This window comes from Citrus clementina, unplaced genomic scaffold, assembly GCF_000493195.1.
Source record: "Citrus clementina cultivar Clemenules unplaced genomic scaffold, Citrus_clementina_v1.0 scaffold_5, whole genome shotgun sequence".
NCBI lineage: Eukaryota > Viridiplantae > Streptophyta > Magnoliopsida > Sapindales > Rutaceae > Citrus > Citrus x clementina.
The window spans coordinates 10,021,484-10,039,867 of NW_006262201.1; the positions used below are offsets into that span (position 1 = coordinate 10,021,484).

Below are 18,384 nucleotides of genomic sequence, written 5' to 3' on the forward strand. Positions count from 1 at the left end.
GCCAACGAAGGTAAAAGGGTTGGCATTCTTGAGAAAAGGGGAGAAAACCACAAGAAACGCCATAAGACCTGTGGCAAGCTTTTCCCGAACCTTCATATCTGACTTGAGCGTCGGAGGGTTTGCGCCGGGAAAACAACCGGCGTACTCTGACTTATCTGTGTACGCAGGGACCTCCGGAGAAGAAGCCTGGCGAGGAGACCTCCTGGTAGTGACGAAGTTGATCGAGCAGAGATCCTGATCGTAGAACGAGGAGAACCGGAATCTCGCATCAACAATTATATTATGATTAGGATTTAAAGATGGGATAGTTCATAATTTGCGGGTGTAAAACTTTTAATTTAATTAATTTAATAATTATCGTTTAATGTAATTTCCACTAATAATAGAATTATAATAAAAATAAATGGAGTTTAATAAAAATTTTAAATGGGTGTGGAAAGCGTTATACTTTCTTATAAGGAATAGACGCGCAAGCCCAATTTACAAATTCATGATTAAAGTCCAACATGGAGGACCATTAAAGTCTGCACATGAATCATAAGAAAGTATAGAATAACACAATCAAACTCAACCAACTCAACAAATGAGCTGTTAACTTCTGTATGATTATTTTAGTTTTAACTTTTATTTGAGCAATTTTACGGATGTTTTTTTTATTCCTATCTTAAAGACCCATCTAGCTTTAGGGTCGAGTACATTACATTATGCATTTTATCTATATTTTATTAGAATATAAATATTATTTATAAAGGTCCCTCACACTTGTATCAGGATGACTTAATACGTAGTGAACTAGTGATACTCATTAGATGGTAAACACTTGAATAAGTGATAAAATTCTATGTCTCTTTATGTATATTATTAAAATTTTGAGTTAATCAGACAGTATCACGTGATAATGTCACTCACCATAAAATGCGTATCATCGCCCACTAGATCATTACTTTTTGTATAAATATAATGAATTTATTTTTTTATAACATCAAATATAAAAATGAAATAATCTTATTTCTGAATTATTATCTATTAAATTCAACTCTATATCTAATATAATTTCATCACCATTTACAGTTTATTTAAAAAGAAAAGTTTTGTCAAAAAATTTATATTTTATTAAGCAAGAAAAGTTTGTTAAAACTCGTTTATTTCTAAGGATTTGAATTTCAATAGTAAGCTAAACAAACTACTTGAAAATGACAATAGACAAATGTAGTAGACAAATGCTTTTGTTATCGATCATATTATATTTTTAATTTTTATTATTTTATTTATTAAAATATCTATTAGCTAATTTTTTTTCTTCAATATTACATTAGAGAATCCAAAATAATATATTCATTGGAACCTAAGTTCTAATCCAATGTCTATTGAGATTTGTTGGTACAAAATTGAAGTTCAGCTAAAAAATTCTAATATTAAAAATAATAAATAAATAAACTACCATACACCCATAAAGAATATAGAACTTTCCACATCAAGAATAAGATGGGAAGATGCTTAACAATAATTCAAGGGTATCTTTAACATCTTGTATTTCTTAAATTGTTTAAGAAATTAAATAATTATTAATCTGCAACAAGTGACCATCTGTAATTTTAGAAACCACAGGGGCTGTATTGTAATTTTGCAGCATATTAAAAAATAAGTAATAATATAACTACTTGTATAAATTTATATTATATAAATTAATGTGACATAATAAAATTGATTGAATTAAATATCTCTTAATTCATATAATTTATTTTTATTATTTTATATTTTTATTTAATTAATAAATTAATATTAATATTATATTAATTTATATAAAAATTTACCACTGTATCACCGAGCAATCGTTAAGCAGTGAGCATCGATCGGCTACTGCTAGCGGACAGTAGTTTAAGCTCTTCGTGTCAGAGAAACGCCAACTCAGCGAGCCGGCCGAGTGAACACGTGAAACCGGACGAGTTAACTCAACGTCTCAAAAAACTACGCACACTATCTGATTACGTTTTTGTCGTTTAGTCGAGCTTAAACTGATCCTTCAAAACCCTTTCAATCTCTCTCTCTCATTTTCTCTCTCTCTAAAATCTCAGAGAGAGAAAGAAAACCAAAACAAAAATTAAAAAATATATATATAAAATTTCCGGGAAAATTACCAAAATTTTCTCGGTATCCAAACATTCCAATCATGTCTCACATCATGTTCCAAACGACTCCCGTCCCCACAACCGCTGCCAAAGCCGTGTCATCAGCATCATCATCATCGACTCTGGCGGCTCCTCGATACAGTACGAGTTATCCGGTGGGGGTTAGGGTGCGGAGAAAGAATATGCCGATAACGTGTTCGGTGCCGTCGCCGTTAATTGACGGCGGAGACCATTCTGTGGTTTTGTTGGAGAGGTGCTACAAAGCGCCCAGTGCTCTACCGTCCGGTTCGACTGCCGAGTACGGTCCGCTTATGAAAGGGGGTCAATACGGTGCATTTGGTGCTGTTACGTTGGAAAAAGGGAAACTTGACACGACGCAGCAGCAATCTGAGACTACACCTGAGGTCTGTAACTGTTATTTTTGCTGCTGTTGTTGTTGTTGTTGTTTTCAGTTTCAAAATTCGTTAAATTTTTTCTCTTTTTTTAATTTAATTTTTGCAATTTCTTAGAGTTAGGTTTTTGGGTGATTGATTGCCAAGTACAAATGTTCCGCGCCCCCCCCCCCCCCCCCCCCGGCGAAAAAAAATTTCCTTATTAAAAGTTTCCTGCTTTGAGAAAAAGGCGTGGTGATAAACACTGTTGATGTTGAATGACGTTGGAAGCTGCAAATTGAGGTCATTTCCTATGGATTCAGTTGCTTTAGGGTTTAAGCTATGCCTAAAAGGATTACTAATCCTGGGGCAATTGTGTGGTATGATACGAATCTGAGAGCAATGACGGTTTTGTTTAAAGGTTCTAGGTTATTTGGGCTAATGCGAGATGGGGGTGAGGGTAGATTTTTGAAGTATGGATTTGAGTGTTTGAAGGTGTTTTAATGTGATTGTTTTAATGTGATTGTATTCTTGTAAGTGGTTGCTCAAAAGCTGGGAAAAGGAAAAATAGGTAGAAATTGTTTGCTTGACTTGTGATTTTCATTCGTCCTTCCCCTTTTGTTTGCATTGCTTTGACACAAGCTCTTAAGTTGTGTACTTGCAGAAAAGGTTTAAGATGTATTCTTCCATGAATTTGAGAAGTTATTTTGATATTTAGTAGTTGTCATTTTTTTAACACGACTTTAGGATTTTTTTGAAGTTGAGTTTTGGTTATTTATTTATTTATTTTCCCTAAAAGTTAGCTATTGGAAAAAGAAGTGGTTGTTTGTCTGTTAATTGTATAAGAGTTATTAAAGGCTACTTTGGGCATTTAATTTTTAATTTGAGGTTGATAAATTAGTTTTTAGAGGAGCTAAAAAATCTGGTTTTAGATATATGGAAATGAGTTAACCATGATTATAAAAAGCATATTTGGATTAAAATGAAACAACTAAGAATTGAAAATGTTCTTCTTGATCCAAAAAAGTTGGGATTTCATCAAATAAATCTCTATCTAAGCTACTTTGAGCCACTCATTAAACTCAATAATGTAATGAGCTCCACCTATGGAGAAAGTGAAATCATGGAATGTTACGAAAAGTTAGTTTGATGCTGTATTCAACACTCTTTAGAATATAACTAGTTTGATGCTTTATTCAATACTCGTTAGAATCTAACATAGTTGTTCAGTTGGTTAGCTGCCTGCGGAAAACGCACTAGATTTGATTTTAATGACATCCCTGTGCTGGTCATCATTATGTAGATTAAGAGTAAAATAAAGTAGTGATATATGAATGACATCCCTCTGCTGGTCATCATTTATGTAGATTAAGAGTAAAATAATGTATTAATATATGAATGAGCACTTATATAGCATTTAAGTAGTTTTCACCTCAAAAGTGTTTGTGAAAGCATGAGATAAGTACTATTTGTAAAAGCATGGGAAAATAAAAAAGACAAAAACGTAGAATCACTCTACAGAAGAGAAAATGGGCTTAAATGGTTTTGAATTTACCTCATGAAGAGGTCATCATGACCATCTGAAGCTCACATATTTCTCATCTCAAATATACATACCCTTTCTTTTTCTTCTCTCTTAAATGTTCCCTGCCATACTTTCAAAATCTTAAAACTCTTGCAGTGTAACTTACCCCACAGTATGACTCGAAGCAACCAAATTTGCAAGTACTGGTCTGGAGACACCCCGTGTTATGCATTTATCACGAGTTGTAAATCTTATCCCCCCATAATCACATTGTCATTGGTAGAATGTTTTGAACGGGTTGCAGTTCAAGCACAGAAAGCTACCTTGAAATGTGTTCGGTGCACTAGGTTTCCATCAGTGAAATATCAAGTTCCTTGCTCTTGTACAAGCTATTTTGTGTTTTAACTGCAAATTTTCATTACAAATGATCTGAAACCGATTGTTCAGTCCCTATCACTAGTTTATGCCCCTGGTTAAAACTGCCAAGATTATAAATTGCAGTGTTAAAGTTTTAAAAGAACTTACATTTAGTTTTGTAACTTTAGGATTTTTGGACAAATGATGACCAGTCCTTGTGCTGAGCCGCTTTCTTACTTGTCCTCTACAATACAATGCAGATCAGGAAACATGAACCTTAATAATAAACCTCAACATTTTACATTCCTGAAAAACAATCTCAATTGTGTTCCCTACACAAAATATTGTTACTGCAGATACTATTAAAAACTACTCTAATTCTTTCTGTAAATTTACTCCATATCAACTTGTTACTTCTTTAGTACAAGAACAATCTGTTCTGCCTATTAAACTTGCAAGTCATTCCAAATGGTGATTCCTTTTACAAAAGTGTCCTCAATATCATCCCTAAAAGGTGTTTATAAGCAGTTAATACACTTCATTATGATTTGATACCACACCGATTGTGTCGTTCTTAGCTGTCTCATAGATATTATGATTTGAGGTTTTATTTGCCAAAATATTATTAGTAGAGGCATTGGTTTTCTTTGCCTGTGACCTTATGTCAGTAGAAGAGATTTGCTTTTTCATTTGTCTTTCTAGGATGGTGAATATTCAGTACATGCAATAATTGGTTTAAATCTATGGATTTGTTACTGCTGTTTTTCAGTCATTGCTATTAATTAGTTAGTACAATCATCTCCCCCTTAATGATTCCGGTGGCTGTATGTGGTATACAATGCTTTTATTTTTGTTTAAAATTCATTTTATGGAGAAGTTTGTTTAATTGGTTTGTTGACTTAATTGTTAAAATTCTATGTTTATGGAATCGTGAACCTTACGCATTGTTGGACTTTTATCATTCATTTGTGAGTGGTGTGCTGATAAATCGTTCATTTGTGACTGGGGTGCTGATAAAGGCCTGAAAGTGAGGTTCAAGGTTTTGCTTTTGCATAACATCCAAACGCAACATTTCATTTTCCTTTTTTTTTTTTTTGGCTTGCATAATAGCTAGAAATTTTGGCAAGGAGGCTAATTCATTTTAAAATTACAGCTTGCAACTGGTGGCGGTGGTGGAGATATTGGAAAGAAAATCAACCATGGTGGCGGTGATGGAGGTGATGATGATGGGGATGATGATGACTACTTCGATGATTTTGATGACGGCGATGAGGGAGATGAGGGCGGACTTTTCAGGAGGCGGAAAATCCTTGAAGAGGTTGAAGCTTATAAGCTCTGAAACATACTTATGGATATTTGTTGATTAAATTAATATTTGCTTCTGCTCATATTCTTTTGATTTTGAATTTCGATGTAGTAACTATTTCCATACTTTCTGCCAGCTCTTTGATCGAAAATTTGTAGACGCTGTGTTGAATGAATGGATGAAGACAATGATGGATTTACCTGCTGGGTTCCGACAAGCTTATGAAATGGTACATAGTTGCTCGTGTTATTGCTTTTGTCTGTGAACTCGTATGGCTAAATACTCACTGAAATATTGTTTCTAGGGATTAGTCAGCTCTGCTCAGATGGTAAAATTCCTTGCTATTAATGCCAGACCAACAACTACCAGGTTCATTTCTCGTTCACTTCCTCAGGGAATCTCGAGGGCATTCATTGGCAGGTAGTCTTTCTTGTTGTGCTCCTGGAATTACTTTTAATTTATCATTTATGGGGTTTTGCTTTTTGATTGCTTTGTGATTTGTGTATTTATCGCTTTGTAGCTAATTAATCTTGGCTGTTTTGTATCTGTGTTGGATTTAGAAGTTTGGAGCTGAAAACTGTTAAAGCTTAGACTAGTAGAAGAAATTTATACATTCATTTATCTTGGACAAAGTTTTTGGAAAAAAAAAATTATAAGTATACACTTTCCAATGGTTCAGTGATGTTTGATTGGTTTTAAGATGTTGGATCTCTCATGATGTATCGACTGCTGTTGCCACAGGATGCTCGCAGATCCTGCTTTTTTGTATAAACTTGTACTAGAGCAGGCTGCCACAATTGGTTGCACTGTTTTGTGGGAGTTGGAGAATCGTAAGGAGAGGTGTGTTTTTTCTTTCATAACAAAGGAACTTTCCCCTTCCTTTTTATTTTCATTTTATATATTAAGCTAATAAATATTTGTTTCTGTCATGACAGGATAAAGCAAGAATGGGATCTTGCCCTAATAAATGTGCTCACAGTAACAGCATGTAATGCTTTTGTTGTTTGGTCGCTTGCTCCTTGTCGTTCTTATGGAAACACCTTCCGGTTTGACTTGCAAAATACATTACAAAAGCTCCCAAACAATATATTTGAACGGAGTTACCCATTTCGAGAATTTGACTTGCAAAAGAGAATTCACTCCCTTTTTTACAAGGCTGCAGAGTTGTGTATGGTGGGATTAAGTGCTGGAGCAGTGCAAGGTTCTTTGTCAAACTATCTTGCTGGTAAAAAGGACAGGTAAACATGGTTGCAAAACTTCCTGTTCATTCCTCGTTCACTTATTCGTTATAAATAAAGAAAACTTAGAAGATTGTTCTGTTTACTGTCTAAACCAGTTTAACATTTGTTAAATTTGGGCCACCTTTAATGTCTGACAGGTTATCTGTGACAATCCCATCTGTGAGTACTAGTGCGCTTGGTTATGGTGCTTTCCTTGGACTATATGCAAACATGAGATATCAGCTATTGTGTGGATTTGATAGAGCGGTCATCAACCATTTTGATGTTATTGGAGTAGCACTGTTCTTAAGCACTGCTTTGAGGTATCTCCCTCTCTCTCTTTTACGTATTTGTTTATTGATCTTCATCTCTATATACATTGATAGACTATTCTGGTCGTACCAAATTACCCTTGTTTTAATGTTTTGTTTGTTAAACTTTGACTGGGGAATCTGTTTATTGGTCTGATATGATGTTAGTGTGGTTTCTATTGGAGTGTGTAGATCTATCACCGAGTATTATTTCAATTTTTCTTTACTTAATCAACTTGCATCCTTCCCAAGTCCAGATCCTTAACAATAGTGAGACTTCGCTACGGAAGTACAATTTCTCTAGTTTTACAGTTAAATACGTAAGAATGGTTTTAAATTAACTGAACTCTGAGGTAGTTCTCTAAGGAAATACAAGTGGTGAATACGGTTCCAACTTTTAAGTGCCTTAATTTACCCATTTGTTCAGCCCTGTGCGTAAACAATCAGTAATTGTTGTCCAAATTATTCTTTACTGCCTATATGTGTTGGGACTTTGTCTATTGTTCAACTTCTCAAATGGATTCTATGCAGGGTTCTTAATGTCCAATTAGGAGAAAGATCAAGGCTTGCTTGGCTAGGAGTGGAAGCGGATCCGCTACTTCAGTCAGATGACCTTTTGAAGAAGGCTTACAACAGGCCGTCTCAGGATGTCAATGGCTCAACTCAAAAGTCCCCAAGGTGGTTGATATCAAAGAATGCCATTGTCTCTGGGCTTGGGCTCCTTGGCATCAAACAAGGGAATGTCGACTCTGTTGAAGAGGAAGCAAGGGCTCCTAAAGTGCGAAGAAAGAGGATAGTCCGGAAGAAGGTGACCGCATAAATTTCTTGGGAGTTAATCCTAGTCAATAGCCCAATTTTGCTGCCTGTCGAAGAGATACAACTCGGAAGTCCTCATCAAACTCTTTGAGACATCTAAGAACTAGTAGGGAGGTGTTTCCTGACAAGTATAGTTCACTGCTGGAGGGATTCTTTTCTTGATGTCTAAATACTATATGTGATACAACGACGTATATTCCAATTTTTCTCTAGTTAAATTCTAGTAAGTTAGAAAAGTTAATTTTGTTCTAGCGATGAATTGTTTTCTTAATAAAAATAATGGCCTGTTGCTTTGGAATCTTATTTACTCTTTGTAACTCAGTTAAATTGTGCAAATTCTACTGCAGATTTATCAAACAGAGTGTCTTTGTGATTGTTTTGATACACTTTTGATGGCAAGTTCAAGTTTGAATCATCTTGTAACGCCAAAAAACCAGAGCTTTTAATTACGAGATCAGCTTTTAGTATTAGCGGTAATTATAGTATAAACGTTGATATTATATAATAAACATGATTGTCAAAACAATAATTTCGATAAAATTATTAAAAATATTTTAGATTTTTTATATTAGAATATGAGATTAGATCAATTCAAGTAATATTGTAAGTGTTTACTAAATACTCTTTAACGTTGTATCTTAAAAATTATGCCCTACGAAACTCTTACCAAATTTTAGTTATACTTTCTAGTCCGATTGTAGAAATCCTTACTCGATGTACTTCACCATACAAGATGTTAACTCAATTTTACTTAAATCTTACTCGTTAATTTTATGCCTAAATTTTTGTCAACAAATTGGTCCCAGTTCTATGCTTCTTCGGCTTGGGTGATCCCACCAAAACCATTACGTCCATTCAAAAGGGTTCCACGTTGAGTGCACGAAATCCACAAGTTTGATTGACCAGAAATAGCCAAAAAAGCTGATGAAACCCACGTCCAAAGATGCCTTTTGTCGCGGAGGCCTAGACACTACCCCCATCCCCTCTTACCATATTTTTTAATTGAAGAGGCTATTATTGAATTGAAAAATTATGATTCAAAATCCCAAAATAGAAAAAGAAAAGCAATTGTTGGAAACACAATCGGAGTTTTAAATTGACATGAGAAAAGAATTTATTATTATTATTATTATTATTATTATTATTTCTTTTTAACAAAAATTTAAGCTCGGACAACATTCTATGCCCAAAATACCCCTCAGGTTATCCCAAACTGTCTAAACTCCCCCACTCCTCTCAACATCATCTCTTTCTAATCTTTCCTCCCCCTAAAAACCAGCCATGGCTTCAAATTCAATCACCTCAACACTCCAATATTGGCTTGTAAACCAGCCCCAAATCCTCAACTTCACATGGACTCAAAACCAAACCCCAGCTTCCTCCCCACACTTCCTTATTCTCTCCATCCTCACTTACCTCTCCCTCACATTCATCCTCTACCACACATCAACATCAACATCACCACCATCATCACCTCTCATTGAACCCCACATCCTCAAGCCCATCACAGCCGTCCATAACCTCACCCTCCTCCTCGTCTCCCTCGTCATGGCCGTTGGTTGCACTCTCTCCATCGTCCTCCATTCACCCGACCTCCGTCACACCCTCTGTTTCCCCCCCACCATTTCTCCCTCCGGTCCCCTCTTCTTCTACGCTTACATCTTCTACCTCTCCAAAATACTCGAATTTCTAGACACCCTTTTGATCATTTTGTCAAACTCCATCCAACGGCTCACGTTCCTCCACGTCTACCACCATGCAACCGTCGTCGTAATGTGCTACCTTTGGTTACAGACGAAGCAGTCTTTGTTTCCTATCGCACTTGTCACCAATGCAAGTGTGCACGTGATCATGTACGGGTACTATCTATTGTGTGTGATGGGGTTGCGGCCAAAGTGGAAGAGATTGGTCACTGATTGTCAGATTGTTCAGTTTGTGTTTAGTTTTGTTGTTTCGGTTTTGATGCTGTATTATCATTTTGCGGGATTTGGTTGCTCTGGGATTTTGGGTTGGTGCTTCAATGCTGTGTTTAATGCTTCTCTTTTGACACTTTTTGTTAATTTTCATTCCAAGAGCTACGCTAAAAAAAAGCAGGGATGATCAGAACAAATAGTTTTTGTGATTGTTTTTGTGTGTGTGATTTGTTTTTTTAAGTTTGATTTTGTTTAATTAAGAAGGGTTGTGATCTGTTCATTGCAATTGACAGAGATGTTTTCGAAGGAATTGCGTGGGATATACACGGTTTCTCTCGTAATACCCAAAATATACCTCTATCTATTAAAATTTGTAACTTTACATATACATACTTAAAAAAATCAATAAAAGTACAAAAATAACCTCAATAAAATGCCAACAAAAAATTAATACTCGACTCATTAAATCTACTTACTCGACTAGATACTCGACTTATTCAATTATTTTCACTTCTTACTTGACTGAATGCTTAACTTATCAGACTTCAGACCCGACTTCGTACTCGACTAAATATTCGACTTATTCAATTACCTTCATTTCTTACTCGACTGAATGCTCAACTTACCAGACTTCATACCCGACTTCGTACTCGACTAGACACTCGACTTATTCAATTGACTTCACTTCTTACTTGACTGAATACTCAACTTACCAGACTTCATACCCGACTTCGTACTCGACTAGATACTTGACTTATTCAATTGTCTTAATTTCTTACTCGACTGAATGTTCAACTTACCAGACTTCACTTCTTTAAAAATATTAATACTCGACCCAATGTACTTACCCGACTTAATACTCGATCTCTTTAAAAATTACATAAATTTTACTCGACTTGTTCAAAAAATTTACTTGACTTTTACTTAATACTCGACTGATTTAATATGCTTACTCAACTTCTTACTGGACCATATACTCGACTTATTTATCTCCAATTCTTGCTCGACTAAATTCTCAACTTACCCGACTTCGTACTCGACATCTTCCTGTACTGAGAGGAAGAAATGTGTGGAATCTTGATTTTTTTAAGGTTATTTTTTACTTTCCCTATCTTCGTGAGGTATATGTATATAATAGGCTATAAATTTGATATTTAAAGAAAAATTGAGGATATTTAAATAAAAAACCTGATGTTTTCAATTGCCTAGACTTCGTATTTTTAGTTTTAGTAATACATGTCGTTTTTCACCACATTTGTTTAGTCTCTCCCTTTTAAATCCCCTCTCACACAAAAAATTTGGATTTGCATTTTGTAAACTAATATTTTTCATTTTGTTAATGTATTAATTATTGTTATCTACATTTATGTGATAGGGCACAGCCCCTAAGCACTCAATGTTTGTAAGCACAAGTTCAAGTCCCACCATTTGTTAGGATTTAAATAAAGAACATTATAACCATGTGTCCAAAAACTTAAAGTTAGCTTAAGTGCATGGATTTGAGTCCTAGTTATTGTTGGAATTCGATTTCTTTTCCAATTAAATTGGGTAAGGGTACAATTATCTCTCAATTAATAAGGACAGAGTGGACATCTCTCTCAATTTTTCTCCCAATTAAATTAGTTAGAGATAAAATTATCTCTTGATTAATAAGAGTAGAATAAGCTTCGGTTGCAGATTTTGGCCATGGACATCAACAGAGAAAATTATGAATTGGGGCTGCCAATTATCCAAAAAGCTGGTGTTGCTCACAAGATTGACTTCAGAGAAGGCCCTGCCCTGCCTGTTCTTGACCTACTGATCCAAGATGTAAAAATCTCACCAGACCCATCATTTCAAAAAAAATTTATATAATAAGTACACGTAATCAAATGTAATTAGATAGTCAAAACTAGATAATAAGTACACGTAATCAAATGTAACTTGAACATTAAAAAATAAAAATTTATATAAGAAGAGGATCCCCCTTCATTCATTACGTCTGAGTTAAAGTTTGAAATATATTGTTACAAATATTTAAAGAGCGTAGGGATTACAAAATGAAACTAAAGTGTCAAACTCAAAATTTATGATTTGTAAGTAGTACATTTATGAGTATCAATAATCTTTATAACAAAAATGAACTGGCAAGTGTCAACACACATACATGACACATAACTCTGCAGCATGAGATGGTCCAAACTCCTAAATCGATCGATCCATGCATGGACCTTATTCATAGCCAAGTGCACGTGAGATGGAACCATTGAAATGTTGATGGAGGAATAAGCTATAAAGCTTTATGTCACATGCAAGACCATTCATGGTTTCTGCAAAACCTGGCTAGCCATTTGCATCGATCTGTTTCTCTCCGTAACATTAATTAAAACAAGGAAAACAAAACAACATCATTAACTCGACAGAGAAAAAGTGGGCACTTGGCAGTGGGCCGGATTACTTAGGAGGTAAAATTCCCACACGTTAGGAATTTGGCACATAATCTCGGAGTTTTAAATTGACATGAGAAAATAATATATTCATCAACCTCATACGTTAAAGATGCGACGAGTTTGAGATTATGTGCCAAATTCCTAACGTGTGGGAATTTAAAGATGTTAGTACAAAAAATGTGTTCGTCCGTGGAGTAGAATCATGGAAATTACAGATGCTACTACAATTACTAACGTGTGGGTGGGGATAAGCATAACTTTTTTCACCCAATGCCATATTTCTGCACGAAATAACATGCAGATATAGTATTTTAGAAGATTATGAAAAAATACATCAAAATCATTACTAGATCCAAATTTGTGCTATTTTCATACATAACTTGAGAATATTTATAATTACGCATCAGAACTAGTGGAGTAGAATCAGGGAAATTAAACATTCTACAATCATTGACGTGTGGGGTGGGGATAAGCATAAGCTTTTTCTATGCAGTATAAAAGAATGCAATAACTCCTTTCTTTCATATCTTCGCAACAAAAGCACATCTAATAACTCATCAAAATTCTCGTTTTCTTTGTCAGAATGGTTGATGCGATCGTTTCCTCTCTCCTGGAGCAGCTGATCTCCGTTGCGGCTGATGAAGTGAAACAACACGTGAGGCTTGTGACTGGTGTCGGAGAAGTGAAAAAGCTTACCAGCAATCTTCGAGCCATTCGAGCTGTGCTGGAAGATGCAGAGAAAAGGCAAATGCAGCGCGACAATGCTGTTACTTTTTGGCTGGATCAGCTCAGAGACGCATCCTACGACATGGAAGATGTGTTGGATGAGTGGACCACTGCAAGGCTCAAATTGCAGATTGAGGGCGTTGATGATGACAATGCTCTTGCTCTTGCTCCTCATAAGAAGAAGGTACGCTCCTTCTTTTGTGCTGTATCAAACTGCTTTGGTAGTTTCAAACAACTTAGTCTTCGTCATGACATTGCCGTCAAGATTAGGGAAATCAATGGAAAGCTAGATGATATTGCCTCCCAAAAAGATACGTTTAAATTTGTTGAGAATGTGAGCAACAATGTTAAGAAACCAGAGCGAGTGCGAACCACCTCCTTGATTGATGAGGGAGAGGTTTGCGGTAGAGTTGATGAGAAAAATGAGCTCTTAAGCAAGTTGTTGTGTGAAAGTAGTGAACAACAAAAAGGCCTTCATGTCATCTCACTAGTTGGGTTAGGGGGTATAGGTAAAACCACTCTTGCACAACTAGCCTATAATAATGATGAGGTGAAAAGAAATTTTGAAAAAGTTATATGGGTGTGTGTATCAGACACTTTTGAGGAGATTAGGGTTGCCAAAGCAATCATTGAAGGTCTAGGTGAGTCAGCTCCTAGTTTAAGCGAATTCCAATCTCTTACGAGCCATATCCATAGATCAATTGAAGGAAAAAAGTTTTTTCTTGTCTTAGATGATGTATGGGATGGGAGTTACAATAAATGGGAACCATTCTTCCTTTGTCTAAAGAATGGTCTCCAAGGAAGTAAAATTTTAGTTACCACACGTAATGAGTCAGTTGCACGTATGATGGGATCAACAAATATTATCTTCATTAAGCAATTGGCTGAAGAGGAATGTTGGTCGTTGTTCAAGCGGTTGGCATTTTCCAGTCGCTCTTTCGAAGATTGTGAAAAATTAGAACCAATTGGGCGAAAAATTGCTTGTAAGTGCAAAGGCCTGCCTCTTGCTGCAAAGGTAATAGGGAATCTCTTGCGCTCTAAAATTACAGTAAAAGAGTGGCAAAGAATTTTAGATAGTGAAATGTGGAAAGTACAAGAGATTGGGCAAGATCTTTTGGCCCCTTTGTTGTTGAGTTATAACGATTTGCCCTCCAATTCTATGGTAAAACGGTGTTTCTCATATTGTGCTGTCTTTCCAAAAGACTACAATATGGATAAAGAGGAGTTGATTAATCTGTGGATGGCTCAAGGTTACCTTAATGCAGAAGAAGACGAAGAGATGGAGATGATTGGGGAAGAGTGTTTCAACATTTTAGCAGCACGCTCTTTCTTTCAAGAGTTTGAGAAAAATGACGATGATGATATTATGAGTTGCAAGATGCATGACATAGTACATGATTTTGCTCAATTTGTAAGTAGCAAAGAATGTTTGTGGCTAGAAATTAATGGTACCAAAGAATCAGTCATAAACTCTTTTGGTGACAAAGTCCGTCACTTAGGGTTAAATTTTGAAGGAGGCGCTTCATTTCCTATGTCCATTCGTGGACTTGATAGATTGCGTACCCTTTTAATTTATGAGAGAAGTGATTTCTATCTGTCTCTTAGTAGTAGCATCCTTTCGGAGTTATTTAGTAAATTGGTGTGTTTAAGGACATTAGTTATAAGGCAATCGTCCCTATATTTTCATCCTTTTCATCTTGACCCAAATTCGATTAGAGAAATTCCAGAAAATATCAGAAAATTGATACATTTAAAATATCTTAATTTATCTGAATTAGGCATAGAGATACTACCTGAGACTTTGTGTGAATTATATAATTTACAAAAGCTAGATATTAGGCGGTGCCGAAATCTTAGAGAATTGCCAGCGGGGATTGGGAAGTTAATGAACATGAGGAGTTTACTGAATGCTAAAACTTATTTGTTGGAGTACCTGCCAATAGGGATTTCCAGATTGACCAGCCTTCGAACATTAGAAAGGTTTGTTGTGGGTGGAGGTGTTGATGGCGGCAGCACGTGTAGGCTTGAATCTCTGAAAAATCTTCAACTCCTTCGTGAATGTAGAGTAGAAGAACTGAGTAATGTATCGCATGTAGATGAGGCTAAGAGGTTACAACTTTACAATAAGAAAAACCTCCTTCGTTTGCATCTTCTGTTTGGAGTCGTAGATATGGAAGGTGAAGAATGGAGGAGGAAGAATGAGAAAGATAAACAACTTCTTGAAGCCTTACAACCGCCTGTGAATGTAGAGGAGTTAAGGATTAAATGCTACGGAGGCAACATTTTTCCCAAATGGTTGACTTCGCTAACCAATCTAAGGGAACTAAAACTTTCGTTGTGTTTTAACTGTGAGCATTTGCCTCCTTTGGGAAAATTACCTCTGGAAAAACTCGAACTAAAGTACTTGACAAGTGTAAAAAGAGTGGGTAATGAGTTTTTGGGAATAGAAGAAAGCAGTTATTGGGACGACCCATCTTCATCTTCATCATCATCATCAGTTACTGCCTTCACCAAATTGAAATCTCTCAAAATTTGGGACATGCAAGAATTGGAAGAGTGGAATTACAGGATTACGAGGAAGGAAAACATCTCCATCATGCCACGTCTTTCTTCCTTGATGATTTGGTCTTGCAACAAATTAAAGGTAATGCCAGATTACCTTCTTCAAACGACGGCACTGCAGGAACTGAGTATTTATTCTTGTGAAAATTTGGAAGAACTGCCCATTCTAGAAGATCGCAGGACAACAGACATACCGCGTCTTTCTTCCTTGTTTATTCAGAATTGCCCCAAATTGAAGGCGCTGCCGGATTACCTCCTTCGAACGTCGACGCTGCAGGAATTGACTATTGACAAATGTCCCATTCTGGAAAACCGTTATAGAGAGGGGAAAGGAGAAGACTGGCATAAGATATCTCACATTCCCCACATCAAGATATCACCACATACGATTATCGCTGGTAATTTCTCCTCCTCCTCTGATTTACTTCGTTGTTGCTTGCAATGAAATTAATAAAAATAATTATATTTTGAATTAAAATTCTATATAGAATCAATCTTGGTATAAATATGTAAAACTTCCTAGTTATCAAATCTGTTAAACTTGTTTTCTAAAGATTAAATAATAAAAAAATACAAGTTTAGTCTGTTGAAATTTCTATATTTATTTACTTTTAAAAAATTTGTGCTCTTTTGTAAAATTTCATACAACATCATAGAAAATCCTAATGTATTTTATTTTTTAATGCACGAAAATTTGTTATGTGCAACTTCCTGAGAGACAAAATCTCTGTGATACATTTGCAGAAATGTTGAAAACTAAATCATCAATTTTATCTTGTATAATGATAATCGTATTTTTTATATATAATTTACGTGACATTAATTGTTTAAAGTAATTGTGTAATTGTTTTTAGTAGTACATTAGCCCACTTTGTTTTATTTCATACGAGTTTAATTATGTTCACCAGGGATTCGAGGAAATGTCAGAACCACACTAGCAATTCACAGGTCCAACCTAATTTGGTTTTAATGATGCAGGCAGGAGAGCATGCTAAGAAAATGAAAAGTTTAGCCAAAGGATTGCTAAAATGTTCTGCTGGTAATTCACTTGCTTTATTTTATAGAATTTCATTTCCATCTTCTTCTATTGATATCTTGTTGTGAATAAACAAGAACAGAAAAGTAAAGATGTATCAAAATTCGCTATTATGATGATGTTAAAGCAAGCTCAAGCTCAAGCATTGCATTTTATTTTATTTAGTTTATAGAATTTTCATTTCCACCTGCATTTCATTTTTAGGTTGACTTTGAAGACTCTATGGAGAAAATTGGGGTAACCAAGGATTATCACTGCGGTTATTGTGCAACGTTTGGTTGCTGGACTTTAAAGAAGGAAGTGATGGCTGGGTCTGCTCTGTTTCAATTGACAGCTGCCCGAAAGACATGATGATTATTGTTGCATGATGTTAAGGTGCTAAGATCATCATTTCTATCTTGTTTCATTCTCGGAATCAATGGAGGCAGGAGTTTGGTGTTGACACTATTATGCAGGTAACCACACTTGATAGTTTGCACAAATTTGCGTTGTCAGAATATCCTTTAATATTCATTGTGTTTCTTTGTATTATCAGGTTATCATGGTATGTAGAGTATCATCTCCAAGGGTTTGAAAGAGCCTTTGCAGTAAAGTCAGTTGTCACCAGCTCGTGCAATTGCACATTCATTCAGAGTACTTCAATGTTAGGTTTTCAAGTTTTGTATGTTTATTCAATTAAAATGTTTAGTCACTCATTCTTAATCATTTCTGATTTTCAAGTTCTTTAGGGCCATAAACTGTTTTTGCAACTCATTCTTATTTTTAAGGTTGATTTCCTACTCGTGCAGAACATTGGTGAGACCAAGGATTAGGCTGGCGATGGAACCACTGCCTCTGTTGTTATTGTGCAAGGTTTGATCGCTGGACCTTGAACAAGAAAGCCTTACACGCATTTTGTAATTGAAGCGTTCTCTAAAGCAAAAGAGCAGTAGAAGGAATAGTGATGGCCGGATCTGCGCTATTTTAATTGAAGATGTCTGTGATGTTGAGGGACTTAAAGCAGTTAATGCTCTTTGAAAATTGTTACTACAGATGAATTGATTCCTGAAGGCATTTATCTAATGAATGTTAAGCGTATTTTCATAAACTTCCTTTCTTAACAAATGTTTCAATGCCTGCTGTAGTAACAATTTCATATCTTGCATCTCTCGGGTGCATCATGTTCATGGGTTTGAAAAAGCATTTGTGCCAAAGCTTCAAAGCTTGTACAATGGTTGTGAAAAGGCACATTCAATACGGTACGTTTTGGTGCGGTCTCCTAATGCTAATATCATATTTTGTATCGCAATTAAAATTTAGATATGCAGTCTTATTACGCCATAAATCATTGTGTACAAAGTTTTCTATTAACTATATGGTGACTGAAATTTTAATTATCATATCAATCTTAAAATTTTTTTAACTCTCTTTTACTATGCTTGTATAGAGTACTTGTTTTGGCTGATATGTCTAATTCGTAGAAATTCATTTCCTTCGGTTTCCATTGGCTTTAGCACAAACAGAAACAGAGCTCTGGGGAAAAGTTTGACTTCTTGTGGTATTATGCCTTTGTTTCTTCATTCATCATATTTTTCAAATTCATGCTCTCACTCAGAGAGTAAAGCCTTTTCCAGGCTGCTTTGTAGCCAAACTTTGACGCCATTGATGCATGACTGTCATTTAGATTTTCCAAATAACTGTTAG

General features: G+C 35.5%; 4 protein-coding genes across 5 annotated transcripts; all 4 read left to right on the top strand.

Moving 5' to 3' along the window:
• The first annotated feature begins 2,045 nt into the window (after positions 1-2,045).
• Positions 2,046-8,338, top strand: LOC112098307 (protein RETICULATA-RELATED 1, chloroplastic). The gene is made up of 8 exons (XM_024184284.1): positions 2,046-2,533; positions 5,536-5,700; positions 5,825-5,917; positions 5,993-6,108; positions 6,430-6,528; positions 6,624-6,926; positions 7,067-7,231; positions 7,751-8,338. Exons 1-8 carry the CDS (start codon positions 2,171-2,173, stop codon positions 8,037-8,039), a joined length of 1,593 nt encoding a protein of 530 aa, XP_024040052.1. The 5' UTR covers positions 2,046-2,170; the 3' UTR covers positions 8,040-8,338.
• Positions 8,339-9,213: 875 nt separating this feature from the next.
• On the top strand, positions 9,214-10,181 carry LOC112098308 (elongation of fatty acids protein 3-like). The gene has a single exon (XM_024184285.1). The coding sequence runs from the start codon at positions 9,317-9,319 to the stop codon at positions 10,133-10,135; it is 819 nt and encodes a 272-aa protein (XP_024040053.1). The 5' UTR covers positions 9,214-9,316; the 3' UTR covers positions 10,136-10,181.
• Positions 10,182-12,960: 2,779 nt separating this feature from the next.
• Positions 12,961-14,887, top strand: LOC112097882 (putative disease resistance protein RGA3). The gene is made up of 2 exons (XM_024183476.1): positions 12,961-14,742; positions 14,882-14,887. Exons 1-2 carry the CDS (start codon positions 12,961-12,963, stop codon positions 14,885-14,887), a joined length of 1,788 nt encoding a protein of 595 aa, XP_024039244.1.
• LOC112098526 (disease resistance protein RGA2-like) lies at positions 14,712-17,954 on the top strand. 2 transcript variants are annotated; one of them, XM_024185094.1, is made up of 6 exons: positions 14,712-16,063; positions 16,644-16,704; positions 16,906-17,156; positions 17,237-17,344; positions 17,490-17,723; positions 17,826-17,954. In XM_024185094.1, the coding sequence occupies exons 1-2, from the start codon at positions 14,989-14,991 to the stop codon at positions 16,658-16,660; spliced, it is 1,092 nt and encodes a 363-aa protein (XP_024040862.1). In that variant the 5' UTR covers positions 14,712-14,988; the 3' UTR covers positions 16,661-16,704; positions 16,906-17,156; positions 17,237-17,344; positions 17,490-17,723; positions 17,826-17,954. The 2 variants fall into 2 exon arrangements, with proteins under 2 accessions (XP_024040862.1, XP_024040861.1); XM_024185093.1 differs by lacking the exon at positions 17,826-17,954 and having other exon boundaries at positions 17,490-17,766.
• Positions 17,955-18,384: the final 430 nt, after the last annotated feature.